General features: G+C 44.7%; 1 protein-coding gene across 1 annotated transcript in view; it reads left to right on the top strand.

The window, feature by feature from the left end:
* The window catches only part of LOC138264554 (UAP56-interacting factor-like), a 263,113-nt gene that overhangs the window by 106,150 nt on the left and 138,759 nt on the right, over positions 1 to 18,204 (top strand). The window contains exons 6-7 of the mRNA XM_069212551.1: positions 16,459 to 16,508; positions 16,998 to 17,069. Of these exons, the coding sequence (XP_069068652.1) occupies positions 16,459 to 16,508; positions 16,998 to 17,069 (122 nt within the window). The remainder of the gene's footprint in view (positions 1 to 16,458; positions 16,509 to 16,997; positions 17,070 to 18,204) is intronic.

Below are 18,204 nucleotides of genomic sequence, written 5' to 3'. Positions count from 1 at the left end.
GAAGCAATCGTTCAGGATGGTAACATTGCGGGATGTCCTCCGTCTGCTAAATACCGGAGATCGGATGGCATCCCTAGACCTCCAGGATGCCTATTTTCATATCCCCATATATCGCAACCATCGCAAATTCCTAAGGTTCAGAGTAGGAAGTATGCACCTTCAATTCCGGGTTCTACCATTCGGTCTCAAATCAGCCCCCAGAATCTTCACAAAAATGTTAGCTCCGGTAGCAGCACATCTCCTCCAGTCAAGTATCCAGGTCTTCCCTTACCTGGACGACTGGCTTATAAAGGCACCCTCAAAATCGCAAGTAACAAATCATATCTCCTATTGCCTTCAATTGTTACACAGCCTGGGGTTTGTAGTCAACTACCAGAAATCTCAGCTCTACCCCAAACAGGAATTGAGTTTCTTGGGAGCAATTCTGGACACAGTCCGCAGCAAAGCGTACCCATCTTACGAGAGGAAACAAAAGTTAACCTCCTTGGCAGACAGGCTCTCCAGAAAAAAGTTAGTTTCAGTCCGCATCTACAAATCATTGCTCGGAATGATATCATCATGCATTCCGCTAGTCCCAGATTGCAGGCTCCATATGCGACCCCTGCAAGAGCAATTGGACATACAATGGACTCAGGTCAACGGCTCCTTCGAGGACAAGATTCGCATAACGCCTCTAATGAAGAACACCATGAGGTGGTGGGCGACTCTAACCAATTTGTCAAACGGACTGTCTTTTCTTCTTCAAACACCAAGTTACATAGTAACAACGGATGCCTCTCTCGAAGGATGGGGTGCACACTGCCAGGACCTGCAAATCAGCGGAATCTGGAATCAGAAAGAGGGTCAGCTCCACATCAATTATCTAGAACTCAAGGCAATACACTTAGCTCTAAAAGCTTTCTTACCAAAGATACAAAGTTCAAGCGTCTTAATCAGGACGGACAACACAACCAGCTTGTTTTATCTAAACAAGCAAGGAGGCACAAGATCCCTACAACTCTCGCAGCTAGCCCAACAAATTTGGACATGGGCCATCATCTAGCAGACACCCTTAGCAGGACAGTGATTCCTTATCACGAGTGGGAGCTAGACCAGAAAACTCTCAACGGCCTTTTTCTATTATGGGGCAAACCGAACTTAGACCTATTTGCCACTCTCGAGAACAAGAAATGCCAGTTCTACGCAAGTTGGCTTCCCCAAAAAGATTCGTGGGGGAATGCGTTTTCAATGAGATGGTCCGGAGTTTATGCCTACGCTTTTCCTCCGATCCCGCTCATTCCGAGAGTCATCAACAAATTGAAGGCGGAGGGGTGTCGCCTTCTACTCATAGCTTCCAGATGGCCCAGACAAGTCTGGTATACGGAGCTCCTCATGCTCTCCAAACGACCACATCTATGACTCAGACAGAGTCCGACTCTTTTAACGATGCACCAGGGACAAGTCAGACACCCAGATCCGTCGTCTCTTCATTTGTCGGCTTGGCTCCTGAATACAATGAATACTTGAATCTCAACATTTCCCCGGAGTGTAGAGACATCTTGGCAAAAGCTAGAGCTGACACTACCAACAAAACCTATAAACTTAAATGGAAACGTTTTTGTATATGGTGTGCAGCAGAATATATACATCCTTTGTCCTCTACTCCGGAACAGATACTTCCATATCTCCTGCTCCTGGCAAAATCAGGACTTGCATATTCTTCCATTCGGGTACATCTGGCAGCAATCTCCAGATAACGCAGATCACCAGACAAACTCTCATTGTGTTCCACAAGAATTGTCAAACAATTTATGAAGGGCCTTTTTCGGGTCTTCCCGCCAGTTAGAAAGCCTCCACCACTATGGTCCTTGAATGTTGTGTTGATGCAGCTCATGAAAGCTCCTTTTGAGCCGATCCACAAAGCTGACCTAAAATTCATCTCATGGAAAACGGCGTTACTGCTAGCTCTTACTTCAACAAAAAGAGTCAGTGACATACAGGCTTTCACTGTCAAACAGCCTTTCCTCCAATTCACAAACTCAGGTGTCCTCCTGCGAACAAATCCTAAATTCATCCCAAAAGTTCCTTCAACGTTTCACTTAAATGAACCAGTCATCTTAAAAACCTTTTTTCCAAATCCGCAAAGAGTAGCGGAAAAAACATTACACTCTCTTGATATTAAAAGATGTTTAAAGTTTTATCTACAGAAAACTCAAGCCATCCGCCAGTCGGATCAATTATTTGTAGCATTCGGCGGAACAAGAAAGGGGCACGCAGTGTCCAAACAGACTATAGCTAGATGGATTGGCCTGGCAATTCAATTCTGCCATTCAAAAGCAGGAAAACCGCTCAACACCAAGGTGAGAGCCCACTCTACAAGATCGGTAGCCACTTCAGCTGCACTCTTTGCAGGTGTACCACTACATAGCATCTGTAGAGCAGCAACATGGTCCAGCCAGCACACATTTACGAGGCATTACTGTCTCGAGGAAACTAACAATGTCGATACAGCAGTGGGACAGGCAGTGCTGAGGCATCTATTTCGTTAAGGTGAGCCTCTTACACATCCCACCACCACACTCGAGGTATGTTCGTTATTGGTTCTTAGTCTCATTAATAGCTACAGTGTGTTTTACTCTAATTTTGTGCTTCAGATTGTTCATTTTCTTATACTGCGTTAACTTGTCGTAGTCTTCATAATAATAACACAAATTGTGTCAGTATTTTCTGCCACACACCTGTTAATGCTCTTCTATTCGGATGTTTATGGATATAGATATATTGATATGTACGTGGATTTTTAAAAAGCTGAACTAATGTGAATCACATCACTTTTAAAATTACGATAGAATTACAGTCAATGTAATTCACTAATTAAGAAAACATTACTGCTCGTTATTCTGATTCAAGCATGTGAATCTATGAAAGATACAATACTGGAGAAGAAAATTAGTTACTTACCTGTAACTGCAGTTCTCCAGTATTGGTATCTTTCATAGATTCACATGCGACCCACCCTCCTCCCCTCAGAGGCTCCCCTATTATACAGATATTACGTCACACTCCTACTAGAAAATCTGAGGGAATTCAGCCTCTGTTGGGAGTGTTTGGGAGGGGCTGAATCCTGATTGGTTGATCCTGAAGTTTGGGTCTTTTTCACAAAACAAGGTGGATAGACTGTAAAATACCCTATGAGGCCTTCTAGGGCCTACTGGTTTTACTTTTACTGACTTACTGCTTTATGTATTTAAGTTTACTGTGAGGCTCCCACCTCGACGATGGGGATGATTCAAGCATGTGAATCTATGAAAGATACCAATACTGGAGAACTGCAGTTACAGGTAAGTAACTCATTTTCATATGGATAAGCTCTGCAGGCTTGTAATGATGAAATGTATTAGTGTTCCCATAGACTTCTGGAAAGCTGACCCAAGAGTAGAATATTTCTGTTCTGTAGGCTGGATGAGCCTCAACTACAAATGTTACAGGACCACCCCTGGACTCCAAGGCCATTAGCTAGCAAATGAGCAGTGAGGGGAGGTTGCAAGTTTACTGCTATTACCGTTCGTTGTGGGTTTGTCATGGTAGATATACCTGTCCAGAGATGACACCAAATGGGGAATAATCCTTTTATGGTTCAAGCTTGAACCACCTACAGCATCTGATAGGTACTACCTACCTAGCTGTTGAGGAAATACTCAATACCATGAGTATAGTATTAAGGTGCCTTTAGCACGTAGTGAGAAAGATATACTCAGGAGGATCCCAAAATCAGTACCTGACCAAACATGGTGGCCTCATGTTGCGTGGGCTCTCATACTAATGAGGCTGTTGGATTTGGGCAGTAGCATCACCTGAACTGTGGGGAACTGAACCCAGTCCACCACCATGTGAAAGCTGTTGGCCTAATCTGTTTTCGGCCAGGTAGCAGCACCTCATCTCCGCCTCACAGCAGGGATGATTTGTGGCAACCGGACTCATGCCATAATGACTTCTCAGGGAAATCGTGGTGGATCAAATCTCATCCTTTTCTCTTTGTTACATTAGTCTCATACATGCAAAGACAGAGGCAGAAAATAGTTCAATAAGATTTTTTGAATCAGGTGCGTCTTAGATAAAACGGCATGAAATGAAATAATGAGACTGATGAAACATACTAATGCAAAATGGTGACAAGGGAAGTGAAACACAGAAAAAGTCCCACCATACTGTCACTGCACACTATAAGTTATGTTAGGGCACAGCAGGATAAGCCCTAATCCGTCATTTGGGATTCGCCTCTGGGAAGACATCATCCCCTATACCTGAATATGATAGTAGTGAAGATGCCTGTTATCTGTGGAAACACCATCCCTGTGCGGGCCACAGAACCTCTGGTCTCAGCAAGCAGTTGCAACGAAATCAAACAGCATGCAGTTGTGGTCGCCTGGCTGGAACCTCCGTCTAATGTGTATGGGACAGAGAAGTGTGTTTCCGTGAATGTTGGAGATACAGTGTACCACTTCTGCCAACAATCCTATCTCGCTGCAGCTTTGAGGAAAGCACAGAGTGAAAAGAATATAGTGCTAAAAAAATGTAATGCTTTCCTAGGCGAAATAACAAATAGATAAAGAAAACACCACCACAAGTGTGGCCGCTTCTAAAAGAATACAATTAAGCAAATAAAAATGTCACTAGGCTAAAGGGCACAAGCAGCAGGCCTAGTTGCTAAAATAACGTGCCCAGAGACATCACTAAAATGGCTATACAACAGGGTATAAGGACTGGACCTCTGACCCTACCAACTGAGTACTCTGCTGCACCTGTGAACGGGAAGAAGGACTGCCATGCTGATAGAAAGACAGCCACTCTGGACTGCTGCTCTGGAAAAACAGCTTTTCTGCTGTGTTGCTGTCTGCCCTGTTGAGGAAGGATCAGAGCCATCTCACTCAACGCAGAGTGACTCTACTTCCAGCTCAACTGCCATAGCTCCTGGACTTGTCCTCAACCAGCTCCTGACCCCCAAGAGGTGCACCTGCAGTCCTGGGCCCATGCAAAAAAAAATGTGTTCCTAAAAATCAAGCTTTTGGGCTCTTTGTAACTGTGATTGGGCTCGCTCGAATTTGGAACCTCACAGCTCACCTAAAGAACCACATAAAGAACCAGTACAGAGCTGCTGCACGTTAATATTTTTGCACAGCAAGCATCTCCGCTTGTGCCGGTGAGGCTCCAGTCTGCAAAGCCCGGCTGACTTTTTACATCCACTGACCATCACCAGCAACGCTCTCCTTTTTCCCGGCAAACTTCTTCCTCCTGAATGGGAACTCTTGAGAAGGAAAAACTTCAGCTGGACTTGTCTGGGGCTCTTTGTGACCCACGCTCCATTGCGGTCAGCCTGAACGTTTGGATTTAACCCGGTCTAGTGCAGCCAGGTAGTCCCGGGTGGCGGTTTATGCTTTTAAGCACTACATTTGTTTATTCTTTCAAAATTCATATCTCGACTTCTACTTTTTTAAATTTTGTCCTGCTGGTTTTGTTTGTGGTTATAAAAATATCTCTTTTTCTAGCCTGGTGTGGAGTCTTTTTGAGGTGTTTTCGCTGTGTTGCTGTTTTAAGTGTTGCACAAATACTTAACTTGATTAGGATTGTACTTTCTTCTTGGACAGGATGCATAATTCTGCCGACGAGAAACCCAATTTCTCACATGGCTCAAAAGAAAAAAACATGGTTTTCCCTGAGCTGGATCTAAAACCGAAAATGCCAACTGCGTTCTCAACATAAAAGCAATTAGGTTTCCTCAGAGAAATGCTCAAAACAAATTGAAAGCAAGTCTGCACAAACTAACGATCTTTCTGAGCCTTCAAATTGATTTTTTGTTACCACATGTGACTTCACTGTTGACAACAAAACAAGAACCACTGTCCATGATGCTTTTATTTTTACTGTTGACATCGACACCAGTGATGAACAGATCATCTTTAATGGCATCACTTTGATTCTGAGAACACTCAGCGGTTGAACCATTGTCGACAACATCCCCATTGTCTTCAAGCGCGTCATCGAACACAACATCGTCTACAACACCACTAAGGATTTCCCTCTTATCAACATCAATCCCGTCAATGACAATACTGTTGAAAGTTTTCTCCACACCAAGTAATTCATCACTCATTCATGTGACTGTGACTCTTCCTACTCATAGTCTGGTCTTTCAATTCGAAGGTAAATGCAGTGACCACGGTGCCTCAGAGACTGCTTACAGTCCAGTGCAATTTGATGTCCTGTATGGGCCAGATGTTAAGAGATGTATTAGATGATGTCTATGCCTACTGCGATTACGATGATCTGTCAGGATTTTGAGCCGTGCTATTCTGGTCAATCTTGTAACATCCTTCATACATACTCTAGGACTGAAATGTTTCAGATGCCACCTTCATTTTAACAGCAACTAATGCAAACTTTTCAAAGGGTAATACAACTCCAGTCTCAACTATTTACCACTCCGCCTGCTCCACTTCCCCCTCTTCCATTACGTGTAAGACATCTGTTTCCAAATACAGGAGCACCTATTTTGGTGCCACCAACTCCAAAAGATATTGGAGAAGGAGATATGTTTGTGCCACTTCATTTGGATAATGGAAGAAGAATGTGAATTGCCTTTTGATGGCTGTGCAAAAAAAATTGGATGACTACATAGCACCTAAAGAAAGCAGCAAGCCCCCCATCAACCAATAGTCCTCCGGACCCATGCATTATTGGAGAGAGCTGCTTTAAAATTCAACTTGCCTATACACTCTGCGGAGCAGCAGTGTTTCTTTTATGATTTTGACGAGCAACATTGTATAGGCTCTAAAATCAGTTCCTATACTGGATTTCACCTGCTCATAGGAGCTGAAGTTAATTAAAACACCCGCCACTGTTGTGGGGGTTGTAAGGAAATGCCTCCTTGGCATGGTTACCCCCTGGCTTTTTGCCTTTGCTGATGCCACGTTATGATTTGAATGTGTGCTGAGACCCTGCTAACCAGGCCCCAGCACCAGTATTCTTTCCCTACACTGTACCTTTGTCTCCAAAATTGGCACAACCCTGGCAAGTCCCTTGTAACTGGTACCCCTGGTACCAAGGGCCCTGATGCCAGGGAAGGTCTCTAAGGGCTGCAGCATGTCTTATGCCACCCTGGGGACCCCTCACTCAGCACATCCACACTGCTTGTGTGTGCTGGTGGGGAGAAAATGACTAAGTCGACATGGCACTCCCCTCAGAGTGCCATGCCAACCTCACACTGCCTATGGCATAGATAAGTTACCCCTCTAGCAGGCCTTACAGCCCTAAGGCAGGGTGCACTATACCACAGGTGAGGGCATAGGTGCATGAGCACTATGCCCCTACAGTGTCTAAGAAAAGCCTTAGACATTGTAAGTGCAGGGTAGCCATAAGAGTGTATGGTCTGGGAGTTTGTCATACACGAACTCCACAGCACCATAATGGCTACACTGAAAACTGTGAAGTTTGGTATCAAACTTCTCAGCACAACAAATGCACACTGATGTCGGTGTACATTTTATTGTGAAATACACCCAGAGGGCATCTTAGAGATGCCCCCTGAAAACATACCCGACTTCCAGTGTAGGCTGACTAGTTTCTGCCAGCCTGCCACACACCAGACATGTTGCTGGGCACATGGGGAGAGTGCCTTTGTCACTCTGTGGCCAGGAACAAAGCCTGTACTGCGTGGAGGTGCTTCTCACCTCCCCCTGCAGGAACTGTAACACCTGGCGGTGAGCCTCAAAGGCTCACCCCCTTAGTTACAGCGCCACAGGGCATCCCAGCTAGTGGAGATGCCCGCCTCTCCGGCCACTGCCCCCACTTTTGGCGGCAAGGGTGGAGGAGATAATGAGGAAAACAAGGAGGAGTCACTCCCCAGTCAGGACAGCCCCTAAGGTGTCCTGAGCTGAGGTGACTCTTAGTTTTAGAAATCCTCCATCTTGTAGAAGGAGGATTCCCCCAATAGGATTAGTTTGTGCCCCCCCCCCCCCACAGGGAGGAGGCACACAGAGGGTCTACACTGGCTACTGCCCTCCCAGACTTAAACACACCCCTAAATTGAGTATTTAGGGGCTCCCAGAACCGAGGAACATAGATTCCTGCATTCTAAAGAAGAAGGACTGCTAACATGAAGCCCTGCAGTGAAGACGGAGACGACAACTGATTTGGCCCCAGCCCCACCGGCCTGTCTCCCTACTTCGAGGAAAACTGCAACAGCAACGCATCCAACAGGGTCCAGCAACCTCTGAAGCCTCAGAGAACTACCCTGCGTCTAAAGGACCAAGAAGCTCCCGAGAACAGCGGCCCTGTTCAAGAAACTGCAACTTTCTGCAACAAAGAAGCAACTTTTAAAGACCACACGTTTCCCGCCAGAAGCGTGAGACTTTCTGCTCTGCACCTGACTCCCCCGGCTCGACCTGCGGAAAACTAACACTACAGGGAGGACTTCATGGCGACTGCATGCCCGTGAGTAGCCAGAGTTGACCCCCCTGAGCTACCACAGCTACGCCTGCAGAGGAAATCCAGAGGCTCCCCCTGACCGCGACTGCCTGCTTCAAGGAACCCGACGCCTGGAAACAGCACTGCACCCGCAGCCCCCAGGACCTGAAGGAACCGAACTCCAGTGCAGGAGCGACCCTCTGCCTAGCCCAGGTGTTGGCTACCCCGAGGATCCCCCACTGTGCATGCCTGCATCGTTGAAGAGACCCCTGCGTCTCCCCATTGATTCCTATAGGAAACCCGACACCTGTTTGCACTCTGCACCCGGCCGCCCCTATACCGCTGAGGGTGTACTTTCTGTGACTTCTTGTCCCCCCCCCCCCCCACCCCGGTGCCCTACAAAACCCCCCTGGTCTGCCCTCCGAAGACGCGGGTACTTACCTGCTGGCAGACAGGAACCGGGGCACCCCTATTTCCATTGAAGCCTATGTATTTTGGGCACCACTTTGACCTCTGCACCTGACCGGCCCTGAGCTGCTGGTGTGGTAACTTTGGGGTTGCCTTGAACCCCCAATGGTGGGCTACCTTGGACTCAACCCAGGAGCGTAGCCACTGAGGAAATTCTGGGCTCTGGTTTCCATCCTCTTAGGGAAACCCACTAATCTGAAATTGTTGCTGAATGGCTTCCCTCTGTCTGTTTTTAACTCTGTTGTTGAGGCGCTTAGAGGTGGACGATAGTTGGATTGTCACCCCTCTTTTGTCCTGGGTTTCACCCATGATTTTAGACAGATCGATTTCTGCTTCACCCATTCAGTCGTGTTATGAAGGGCTGACACAGATGTGTCATGTTGATGCAGAGTTGCTACTTCTTTCCTTATAAAGCCATCCTGATGTCCTTACTGGCCTGCAATATGGCATCTGTACCTGAAGCAATAGAGGCAACTAATCCCAATAAATTCTGGTTGGAGGATGGTGCACTCCTCCCTTCCCACCACCCTGTGGGAGGGAGGGGGTGTTTACTGGAGAGGTATGATGGCTGCTTTGCATTGTAATGCTCAGTTTGGTGATGGCATCTAGAGAAGTTTTTATTGCCGGAAAAGGGGAGGATAGCTGCCCAGGATGTCAGTGTAGAGTTGTTTCAAGGATTCAGGAAGGCTTCTTGTGGGGAGCTAGACCAGAAGAGGTGTTGAACAGACTTTAACTTTTTCTCCAGCTGCCAGGCAAGAGGGGAGGGGCAGGGGGTTAAGTTTGATACTGTGTGGCCCAATTAAGGGAGAACCATGAGAATGACTGTTAGAAAAATCCCACCTCCATCACCAGCGTCCATGCATACAGATGTAGTGAAACCGGCATTAGGAGGCGACCAGGGGAATTTTGGGGTGATGGTAGCCTAAGACTCCAACCAAGGTTGGTTACTGTTTCTTGAGAATCAATAGCACTTAAACCCGTGGGCAGGGATCCATGCACAAGCATGCAGTCTATGCCTAGGCCGCGGCAACGCAGAGCCTTCCCAGTTCCCTTGAGCCCCAGATGTCTACAGCAGTCAAAATTTCAGTGCACCGGAACAGCGCATATTAGTGAAAGCATGCAGTCTTTAACTTGTACTTTTCATTACCTTTGAAAAGTGGGACTGGTATCAAGAATCCACTGCACTCTCCAGTTTGCATCTTTTGAGCTGATATCCCTGGTGATGTTGCAATGTTTAATCTTACTTTCACAAATTAAATTCTTGTTTCCTTCCATGCTTATGGTGACAATGTAAGATTTGAAACTGTTTGTGCCTCATTCTGAGAATATTGAATATCATTTTTAATGTATCCCTTCAGGAAACAAGAGCATTTTAAATTAACCAATCAAATGAGAATAGCGTGGACTGTGAGAGACACTGAGGTCAGACTCTGCCGCCGACCCTCTGAGGTGTGCCAAAGTTGGGCTGAGTCGGCATGGAGCTTGGAGTTGGGGAGCGGCACCTCTGTTTGCTGCAAAACCCTGAAATCTTAAACCTTGGACTCCTCTGAGCCCTCAGGGTTTGGGCCTCGGACTGCAGACCTCGGACCCTGGACTTCGGGTCTTGGACTTTGGGCCAGTCCTGGGCCGTCTTGCTGACCTCGTCCGGGTCCTTCTGCCCTGAGGGCCCTCCTTGAGCTCACCTAGCCCAAGGTTTGCAGACTTCACCTGCCCTCCACTATCATTGTCAACAGCGCAATATAGCGCAGCAGCTTCAAATTGGCTGCAAAACTAGTGCAAGGCAAGTGGGGTCAAGCAGGAGTAGTGGGGTGGGCAGAAGCTTAGGATGCAGGCAGCTAGTGTCGGGTGGAGGTGACTGGCTTTAGGCCATTTCGGCTTGCATGAGCTGTGCTGTCCTGCGTTGCCTTGTTCTCACACCCCTTCTCCAACTTTTACATTTTCAAGTCGCTCCTTTTCTTTTACGGCTCTTTGTTGCAGTGTTGTGACAGTCGTTCAAAAAGGGAGGGACCTGCAATACGTTGGACCTTTTTCAGTTTACTGGTCAAGCCTTGAAGAGAGGGGGAGTGTAAGAACTGAGCATGCCATGAGGTCTGGTAGAGCAAGAAATGAATTGGTCATCTCCCAAAAATGCAAGAAGTGTTGTCGAGGTGATGCAGCGCGTAATGCTGTAGTCCATCGTCACCAGCCAAGGGAGCTTCGTCCTTCCTCTTTCAGTCCCATCGCATCAGTGGCCCCCTAGATTGTCTCGCAAGACGTTGAACTGTTCAACACTGCAATTTTTAATCTTCTCGACTGTCGTTAATATGCCTCAACCAAGCTCACTGAAGGTTCACAAGTCTTCTCTGTTGGCCTATTTCAAGAAGAAATCTCCAGTTCTAACAAAGGTGAATGGCAGTGTCATCCAGCTTGCAACAGTTTTGAATGCACCTCCGACGTCCGGTGCCTTGGAGGCGTCACCAAAGGCCTCTTGATCCTTGGAAATACTCGCACAAATAAATTGTCCTGTTTTACCAGTCATTTTTGTGTCTCACTCTGGCTCAGGAAGCACTCTAGCGGCCGAGGAATTAGACATTGATGTGTCAGCCCCTAAAGAAAACTCAATCCCATTGGTGTCACGGGTGGTTAATTCGGTTGTGGCTCCACCGAAGCATGAGACCTCTCCAATAGTAATTTCAAGTGATCACTCCTTTGAAGCCATGGACTGGGTTGCCTCCCCAGCAGCGCCCTCTCGGCAGAGTACGCAGGCCTCTGTTAGCAGGACCACAGTACGGCCTGTCTGATTAGTCATCTGTCCAGGTAATGGACTTGTAATCCAACTTGACAGCATTTTACCTATGCTTCCCACGAGATCTCCTCGTGGGCGATGTATTGATAACTCTCAGAGTTTAATGAGAGAGCTTAATGATCAGTCGCCCCTGGCCCTATCTTGTCTTCAAACTGAATCTGTGGAAGGTGCAGATATTCGATCTAATCCCGTGCCCAATACTACGGCCAAATTCAGATGGCCTGTTTGGTCCCAGTTTCTTCAAACTTTGCAATCTACTGTTTTGGCCCTGAATTACCACTCTGACAAGCTTGATGTGCAAGTTGATTTGTTGAGTACCTTAGCCACTTATGTAGCAAGGATTGACCACAAATTAGATAATTTAAATCAGTTAATCATCAGAGCTCAAACCAGTGCTAGTTCAAGCAGCCTGCTGTTGCTCTCCGATTAAAGAAAGTTTGTCATCTCTTCCAACTTTTGTAAGCTCAGTCCTAGCTGAAATTTTAAAGGTTTTCATCTTGCTCCGTGCCCTCAGTCACTCAATTGAATGTGAGGCCCCACCTAGACTTGGCACAGAATAAAAACCTAAAACCAAAACCCTGGATGATAATTTTTTTCTGGCAAAGAGCTCATCAACCATTAATCTGAGCCAGCTTAATGTTTGTCAGAAGATCTGTTCATCTGAAGTTGAATTTATGGATCTAGTTCCCACCCCCCACTCTTATTGTATCACAAGTAGATCCGTTAAAACCATCTCCTCTAGGGGCAGTCCCTGGAGTTCAGCACACACTGAGTAAGAGGGCAAAAAAAGGCTTTGTAAACATCGGACTAAAGGATGGAGCCTATACCCTCCTGGTACTTCAAATTAAGGTCTACAGTTGGTTCAGCATGACAGTTGGAGTCGCAGGAGATGACAAATTTGACTTTGCTGACTGGTCATTCCGTGGACAATCAGGGTGGTTTACTGCCACCCAGTGATCCTGTGCATAGTTTATTGACTAGTGTAGTTAATAAAGGAGATGGCATTTTATCTAAAGAATTCTTGGGCCCTCTTAATAAAGGCATATTTGACAGTTCTGCTGCACCCACTGTCACAAGCTCGGGGAAAGACAGCTCTGTCGGCATTACAGTAACATTGTTGAACCTTACAGTGGCCCACGAAATGGCCACCTGTGATACTGTGGGACTGAGAGCTGCTAACTCTTTGGGAATGCCTCGTCAAAGTAGTCAGCCCTTTTCATTGGATCCATGCCATCAAGACTTTACTACCGACCATTTGGTTATGGGGCCAGAGATTCCATTGGCGGACCAGATCCATCTAAGGCCATCATCTTGTTTTTTCAGTGTCTTCATCTAAGTGTCCTACTGCCAAACTACTTTTCATGCTGGAATACCACTCGAGGGTTACTCATGATATCTTGAATAGAGGGAACATTATAAGACTTTTCAAAGTTATCCCGGATCTGAGAGATATTGGATCTGGTGATATCATCTCCATCGAATTTCTCCCTCAAATGGGTTCACTGACAGGGATAGCTACCTTGGTATCATTGGCTTCTGCTGCTTTAGCACAGTCAATTTTTGCTAGAGAAGACCTATTTCATTCTTGGGGTATCAAGATCACTCCCCATACGAATCTTGGCTATCCTGTGTTACTGTAAGTAAGGACTCCAGAAAGTTTTGATTCCTTATTAACAATCTAACAAAGAATCAAGGGGGGCTTTGCACTGTTAATATATCAGAAGGTGACTGGACCTCCTTTTTGGTCACACTTCTCAGTGAGTATGTCTGAAGAGAATCAGTCAGGTGAGGGGGCCCACCCCCTATAGTAGTTGCACTGATTCAATTTCAGCCTCAGCCATCAGTGTCCCTGCCCTTCTAAATAGAAGTTATGACCTTTTCTCCGCCCTGTTTTTGTCGTATTGTCTCTAAGGCAAAACGGGACAAAGCTCTGGGTCCAAATGGCCTTCGCATGATGCTGTTCAAACAGGATACATCTTTTTGGGCAGATCATCTTGCAAACCTTTTTGATTATTGTGTCTTGACCTGAAGAATTCCCGAATCTTGGCGTGGTGCTATAATTCACCCATTACACAAAAGTGGCTCAAGGTCTGATCCAGTCAATTATAGGCTGATAGCATTGCTTCACCACAAGGCTAAGTTTTAATCTAGTCATTTGCTAGAAGGTCTTCGATCTTGGGCTGAGTAGAAGGGCCTAATACCTGTATGCCAAATGGGGTTCTCTGCTGTATCTGGTACATCCACTAATTTATTAGCCCTATCCATTTTGATGAACAAGGCAAACTCATTAGGCTCTAAGCTGCATTGTTGTTTTGTTGATTTTAGGACTTCCTTTGATCGGGTCCTCAAGAGTTCCCTTTGGCTTAAACTGCAAAATTGTTAGACACCTGGGTCCACATTAAATTAGAAGATGGCCACTCCGTTTCTAGTAAAATTCCCACCTTTCATGGTGTGAAGCAGTGATGCGTGCTTGCCCCCTTGCTTTTTAATCTGTTTATTGCAGACCTGTCACCTGCTCTCAACACCGTCACCTGTTCTCGAAGATCGGTGGTCTTCGGTTTAGTAATTTGCTCTATACTGATGGTTTGGCAATGTTCATCCACAAAGGTTGCTAAGCCAACTCACACTCTATAAAGCTATGAAGCACCTAATACTAAATCTGGTAACAACAAAGGTGGTCTCTTTTGGTAAGAAAAGTCTTTTGGGAAGCAACTGGAATTATAAGAGCAGTAAACTTATTTCAGACTACTCCTATAAATATTAGGGGTGCATTTTGATGCCAGGGGCAGCTTTGTTAGACAGAAGAAGGAGATTGAGGTTAAAGTTGTGGCCCTTCAGTTGGCCTTTACCAAACTACAAAAAATTCTTAGGGGGCCTAACCTGCTCCCTTTAATGGAAGTTATGAGAGCAAAGATTACTCCCTCGCTGTCCTATGGTCAGGAAGCTTTCTTTGGTAGAGGCTCATGTCTGCTAAACAGGTTGGTTATTAAGATTTTTAAGAGGGTCTTTCATCTACTGCAATCTGCATCTCCTGCGCTGGTTTGGGTGGAATGTGGCCTTTTAGATCAGCGGGCAGTAGGTGCAGGTGCTTTTCTGAAACTCTCATAAGTTATGGCGAGCTAAGTCGGGTAGTTTGGAGTAATTTCTTTGGCTTGAAATTAGTGTGATCGAGGTGAAAGTGTCTCACTACTGCTTTTTGACTGATTGCAAATGGCTACTGAGAGTTGAGGATCTTTGGGCTAACATTTTTTCTCAACCCCTTTTTAAATTAGGCATTAGAAAGAGTGTTCAGCTCTGACCCTACCACTCGGATCAAGCTCTCCTTGCCAAGCGTAATCATGCCTGGGCGGTTGTTAATTCATTCCAGCCTGCTACCCCAGCTGGCTATCTTTCTTGTTCTTATGGCATTTGTTGGAAAGAGAAATTCATGGCTCTAAGGATGGATGATTGGGCCTTTTTGAAGCAGGTACCCACCTAGCTGCCCAACACAGGGGAGGGTGTCATGTGCAGTGTTTGTGGCAGCTGGGAAGAGTCCATTGAACACGCGGCCTGCCTGTGTCCTTCTCTGCTTAAGGAGTGTAGATCCTTGTTGAGGAATGAGTGGAATGCTTTGGGGGGGTCCGCTCCTCTCGGCAGGCTATTATGTCTTTTGACCCTGAGAATACAATGCTGAATGTTTTGTTGACTACATTTATTAATGCCGCTCAGGCCAAGTTCGTCAGAGGCACTGCGAGCAGTGATTAAGGGTGTACGAAAACTATCTTCTGCTCTTGCCCCTTTGGGTTTTGAACTAATTTTACACAGTCCTGAGTTTTTAATTTTTTATTACGGGTTTTAAAATTCTGCTGGTTGTCATTTTATGGTGGAACAACTAATGAACGTCAGCACTTTAAGGGTCCAGACAGTTGTTGGTTCCATGTTTATTGTTTGAGGTGGGTGTCTGGCTCGCTTGGAGTAATCCTCACTATAATTATGTGCAACTTCATATTTTGCAACTGGCCCCCGCTATTATGGGAATGTTTTTATTTTGATGTTAATGTACATAAATTAAGTATATTATTGTGTATTTAATGTCTGATGTTAACATTGTGTTTTACCAGTAGCTCGGAGTCCTCAATTTGTGTATTGTATTATTTGATTGTTCTTGGTTTTAAATTGAAATGGGTTTTAATATCTGTACCGTAAATTATACATACATACATTAATAATCAAACCTATTTGTATTGCCAATTTATTTTTTAATTTTCTCTTTGGCTTGCCACTGTGCATGCACATGCATGCATGGTAGCCATCTTGGAGTGATTTATGCTTTTCTTTAAGGAAAGTTTTCCAAAATGACCACTGTGTGTGTGCATGAAGTGCTTCACTGTGAGGAAGAACAAGTATTGGCACTGCCAATAGATGTCACACATATGAGATGTATTGACTTTGCCAAAGTTCGTTTAATATTGAAGGTAACTGGGTGAAGGTGCGCATATACACAGAAACTAGTGCATGCCAAATAGAATGCAACACACATTTCTGGTGTGGGCACACCTAGTGGCCTGGACGTCCACAGGTTAGCACTGGGAGAGCGCCTACTGACTAAGAGGTTTGAAACCGGTGACATTATACTTCATTATACTTCATTTTTAAACATAGAATTGTAACAGAAAAATTATTAGAATGATCTTTAATTGCAGTTTGAGTTCATTTCAGTGTATTTTTAAATGTATCTTGAAATTACAACGCAGTATACTTTATTTTGTTTTCTGCTTATATAGTTCCCTCAGCGAGCATTAAATAACAGAGTGAAGAGGACAAAGACACAAAGGTAATGATGTTTTCCTAAAATGCAAGTTCGTTAACAGATATACCTGACATAGTGGTGGTGCACAGTACTGTTAAACAGGGTTCTGGGGAAAATGCCAAAGGGTGTTCTAATTAAATGTGGAGGTATAGAAAGTACTGCCTATTGCATGCCTTAAAAAAACAGACTACGTTTCATAGGAGAATTTTGTGACTTCTGTTCAACATTCAGAACCATAGTGAGTCTATGGCTTTATACTATCAGTGTTAAAAAGAAAACTATAATCAGGTTTTGTTGTTTGTCTCTTGTATTCATGAACCTTATGCACTGTAGAGTTTCTTTAGTATGTAATGTATATTTGTATTTATTTTTTGTCTGGTTTGCTAGTATAGTTTCATCTTTCCTTTTAAAGTGCTCTTTTTATGTATGACTCTTACCTGAAACAACAGGGGATAGTTAAGTAAGCAAGATAACCTATGAAACTTGTAGTAACCCAAAATTATTTGTTTGCAGACGGCAAGCTGCAGCAGTGTTTGGATCTGTTTTAACAGTTTCCGTACCTAATCCCAAAGCAGGACCGATAAAGTAAGTAAAAGTCACTTTAGGTGAGACATTAATACTTTCAAGTACACTCCTTATTTTATCTTTTGTCAACATATTTTAATGATGATTCTGTTCCTGCACCATGTCAATCATAAAAATCAAGCGGTACAATTGCAAAGTCACCATTCAGTATAGTTCCATAGTTGTCTTTCATGACCAAGCAAATTTTAATGAAGAGTTTTGGGTAGTGTAGTGTCCTCCTTATCCTGGGTACCACACACAGCTGTAAATCACATTTTTATTCCTCTGTGTGTACCTTTGAACTCCCACATTCCAAACAAAGCTTCCATTCCATTCCAGTGATTACATCAAACTGCCATGGAGTCCGTTCTGAGGCAAAAGGGTTCCGTTATGAAACTTACAAAACAATACAGGTAGTAGAACATTTTAATTTATAATGTATCTGATAGACATTCCTCCATATTCAAATCCTCTGCTTCAGAAAACAGTGATGCAAAATATAAACTAATTTAGCAACTTGCCTCAGACACTATACTGCTGGTGCTTGATCCTGTCCTCCACGTGAGCAAAATATACACTACCAACCAGTTTGTCATACCATCTCAACTACTATATAAAAACATAATTTGTAATACATACATTGCATTTTTTATAAAACTTACCCAAACCAAGTTGCCAGTCTCCTCCTGACATAAATTAGTGTCTCACAATGACCCTCATATGTCACAGTTCGTTTGAAGTATCCTTACTCCAGTATTGGAACTTTCATAGATTCACATGCTTGAATCATTCCCTGTCATCGAGATGGGAGCCCCCGGTATAAATTACACAAGTAGTGTTCAAATATATTAACAAAAAAAGGCCCTAGGCCTCTTCACTTTAACAGTCTATCAGAGTCATTTTAGGAAAAGGACCAAACTTGAGTATCCACCAATCAGGTGACACCACCCTCTAGAATCCTCCTGAGAGAAGCTCCAGCACCTCAGATTTTCTACTGCACGTCGTGCTAGGGAGTCTCCTCAGAGCTCTGCTCTTTCTTTGCACCTTTTCAACACTTTTACTCTCAGGAAAACTTATCTGATCTGATTGGTGAACTATTTTCAACATGTCTGATAAGGAGAAGAAGGATCTTTTCAGGAACTGCAAGACTTGTGGA

This window comes from Pleurodeles waltl, chromosome 2_1, assembly GCF_031143425.1.
Source record: "Pleurodeles waltl isolate 20211129_DDA chromosome 2_1, aPleWal1.hap1.20221129, whole genome shotgun sequence".
Lineage (NCBI taxonomy): Eukaryota > Metazoa > Chordata > Amphibia > Caudata > Salamandridae > Pleurodeles > Pleurodeles waltl.
This window is presented reverse-complemented; position numbering and strand designations above follow the sequence as displayed.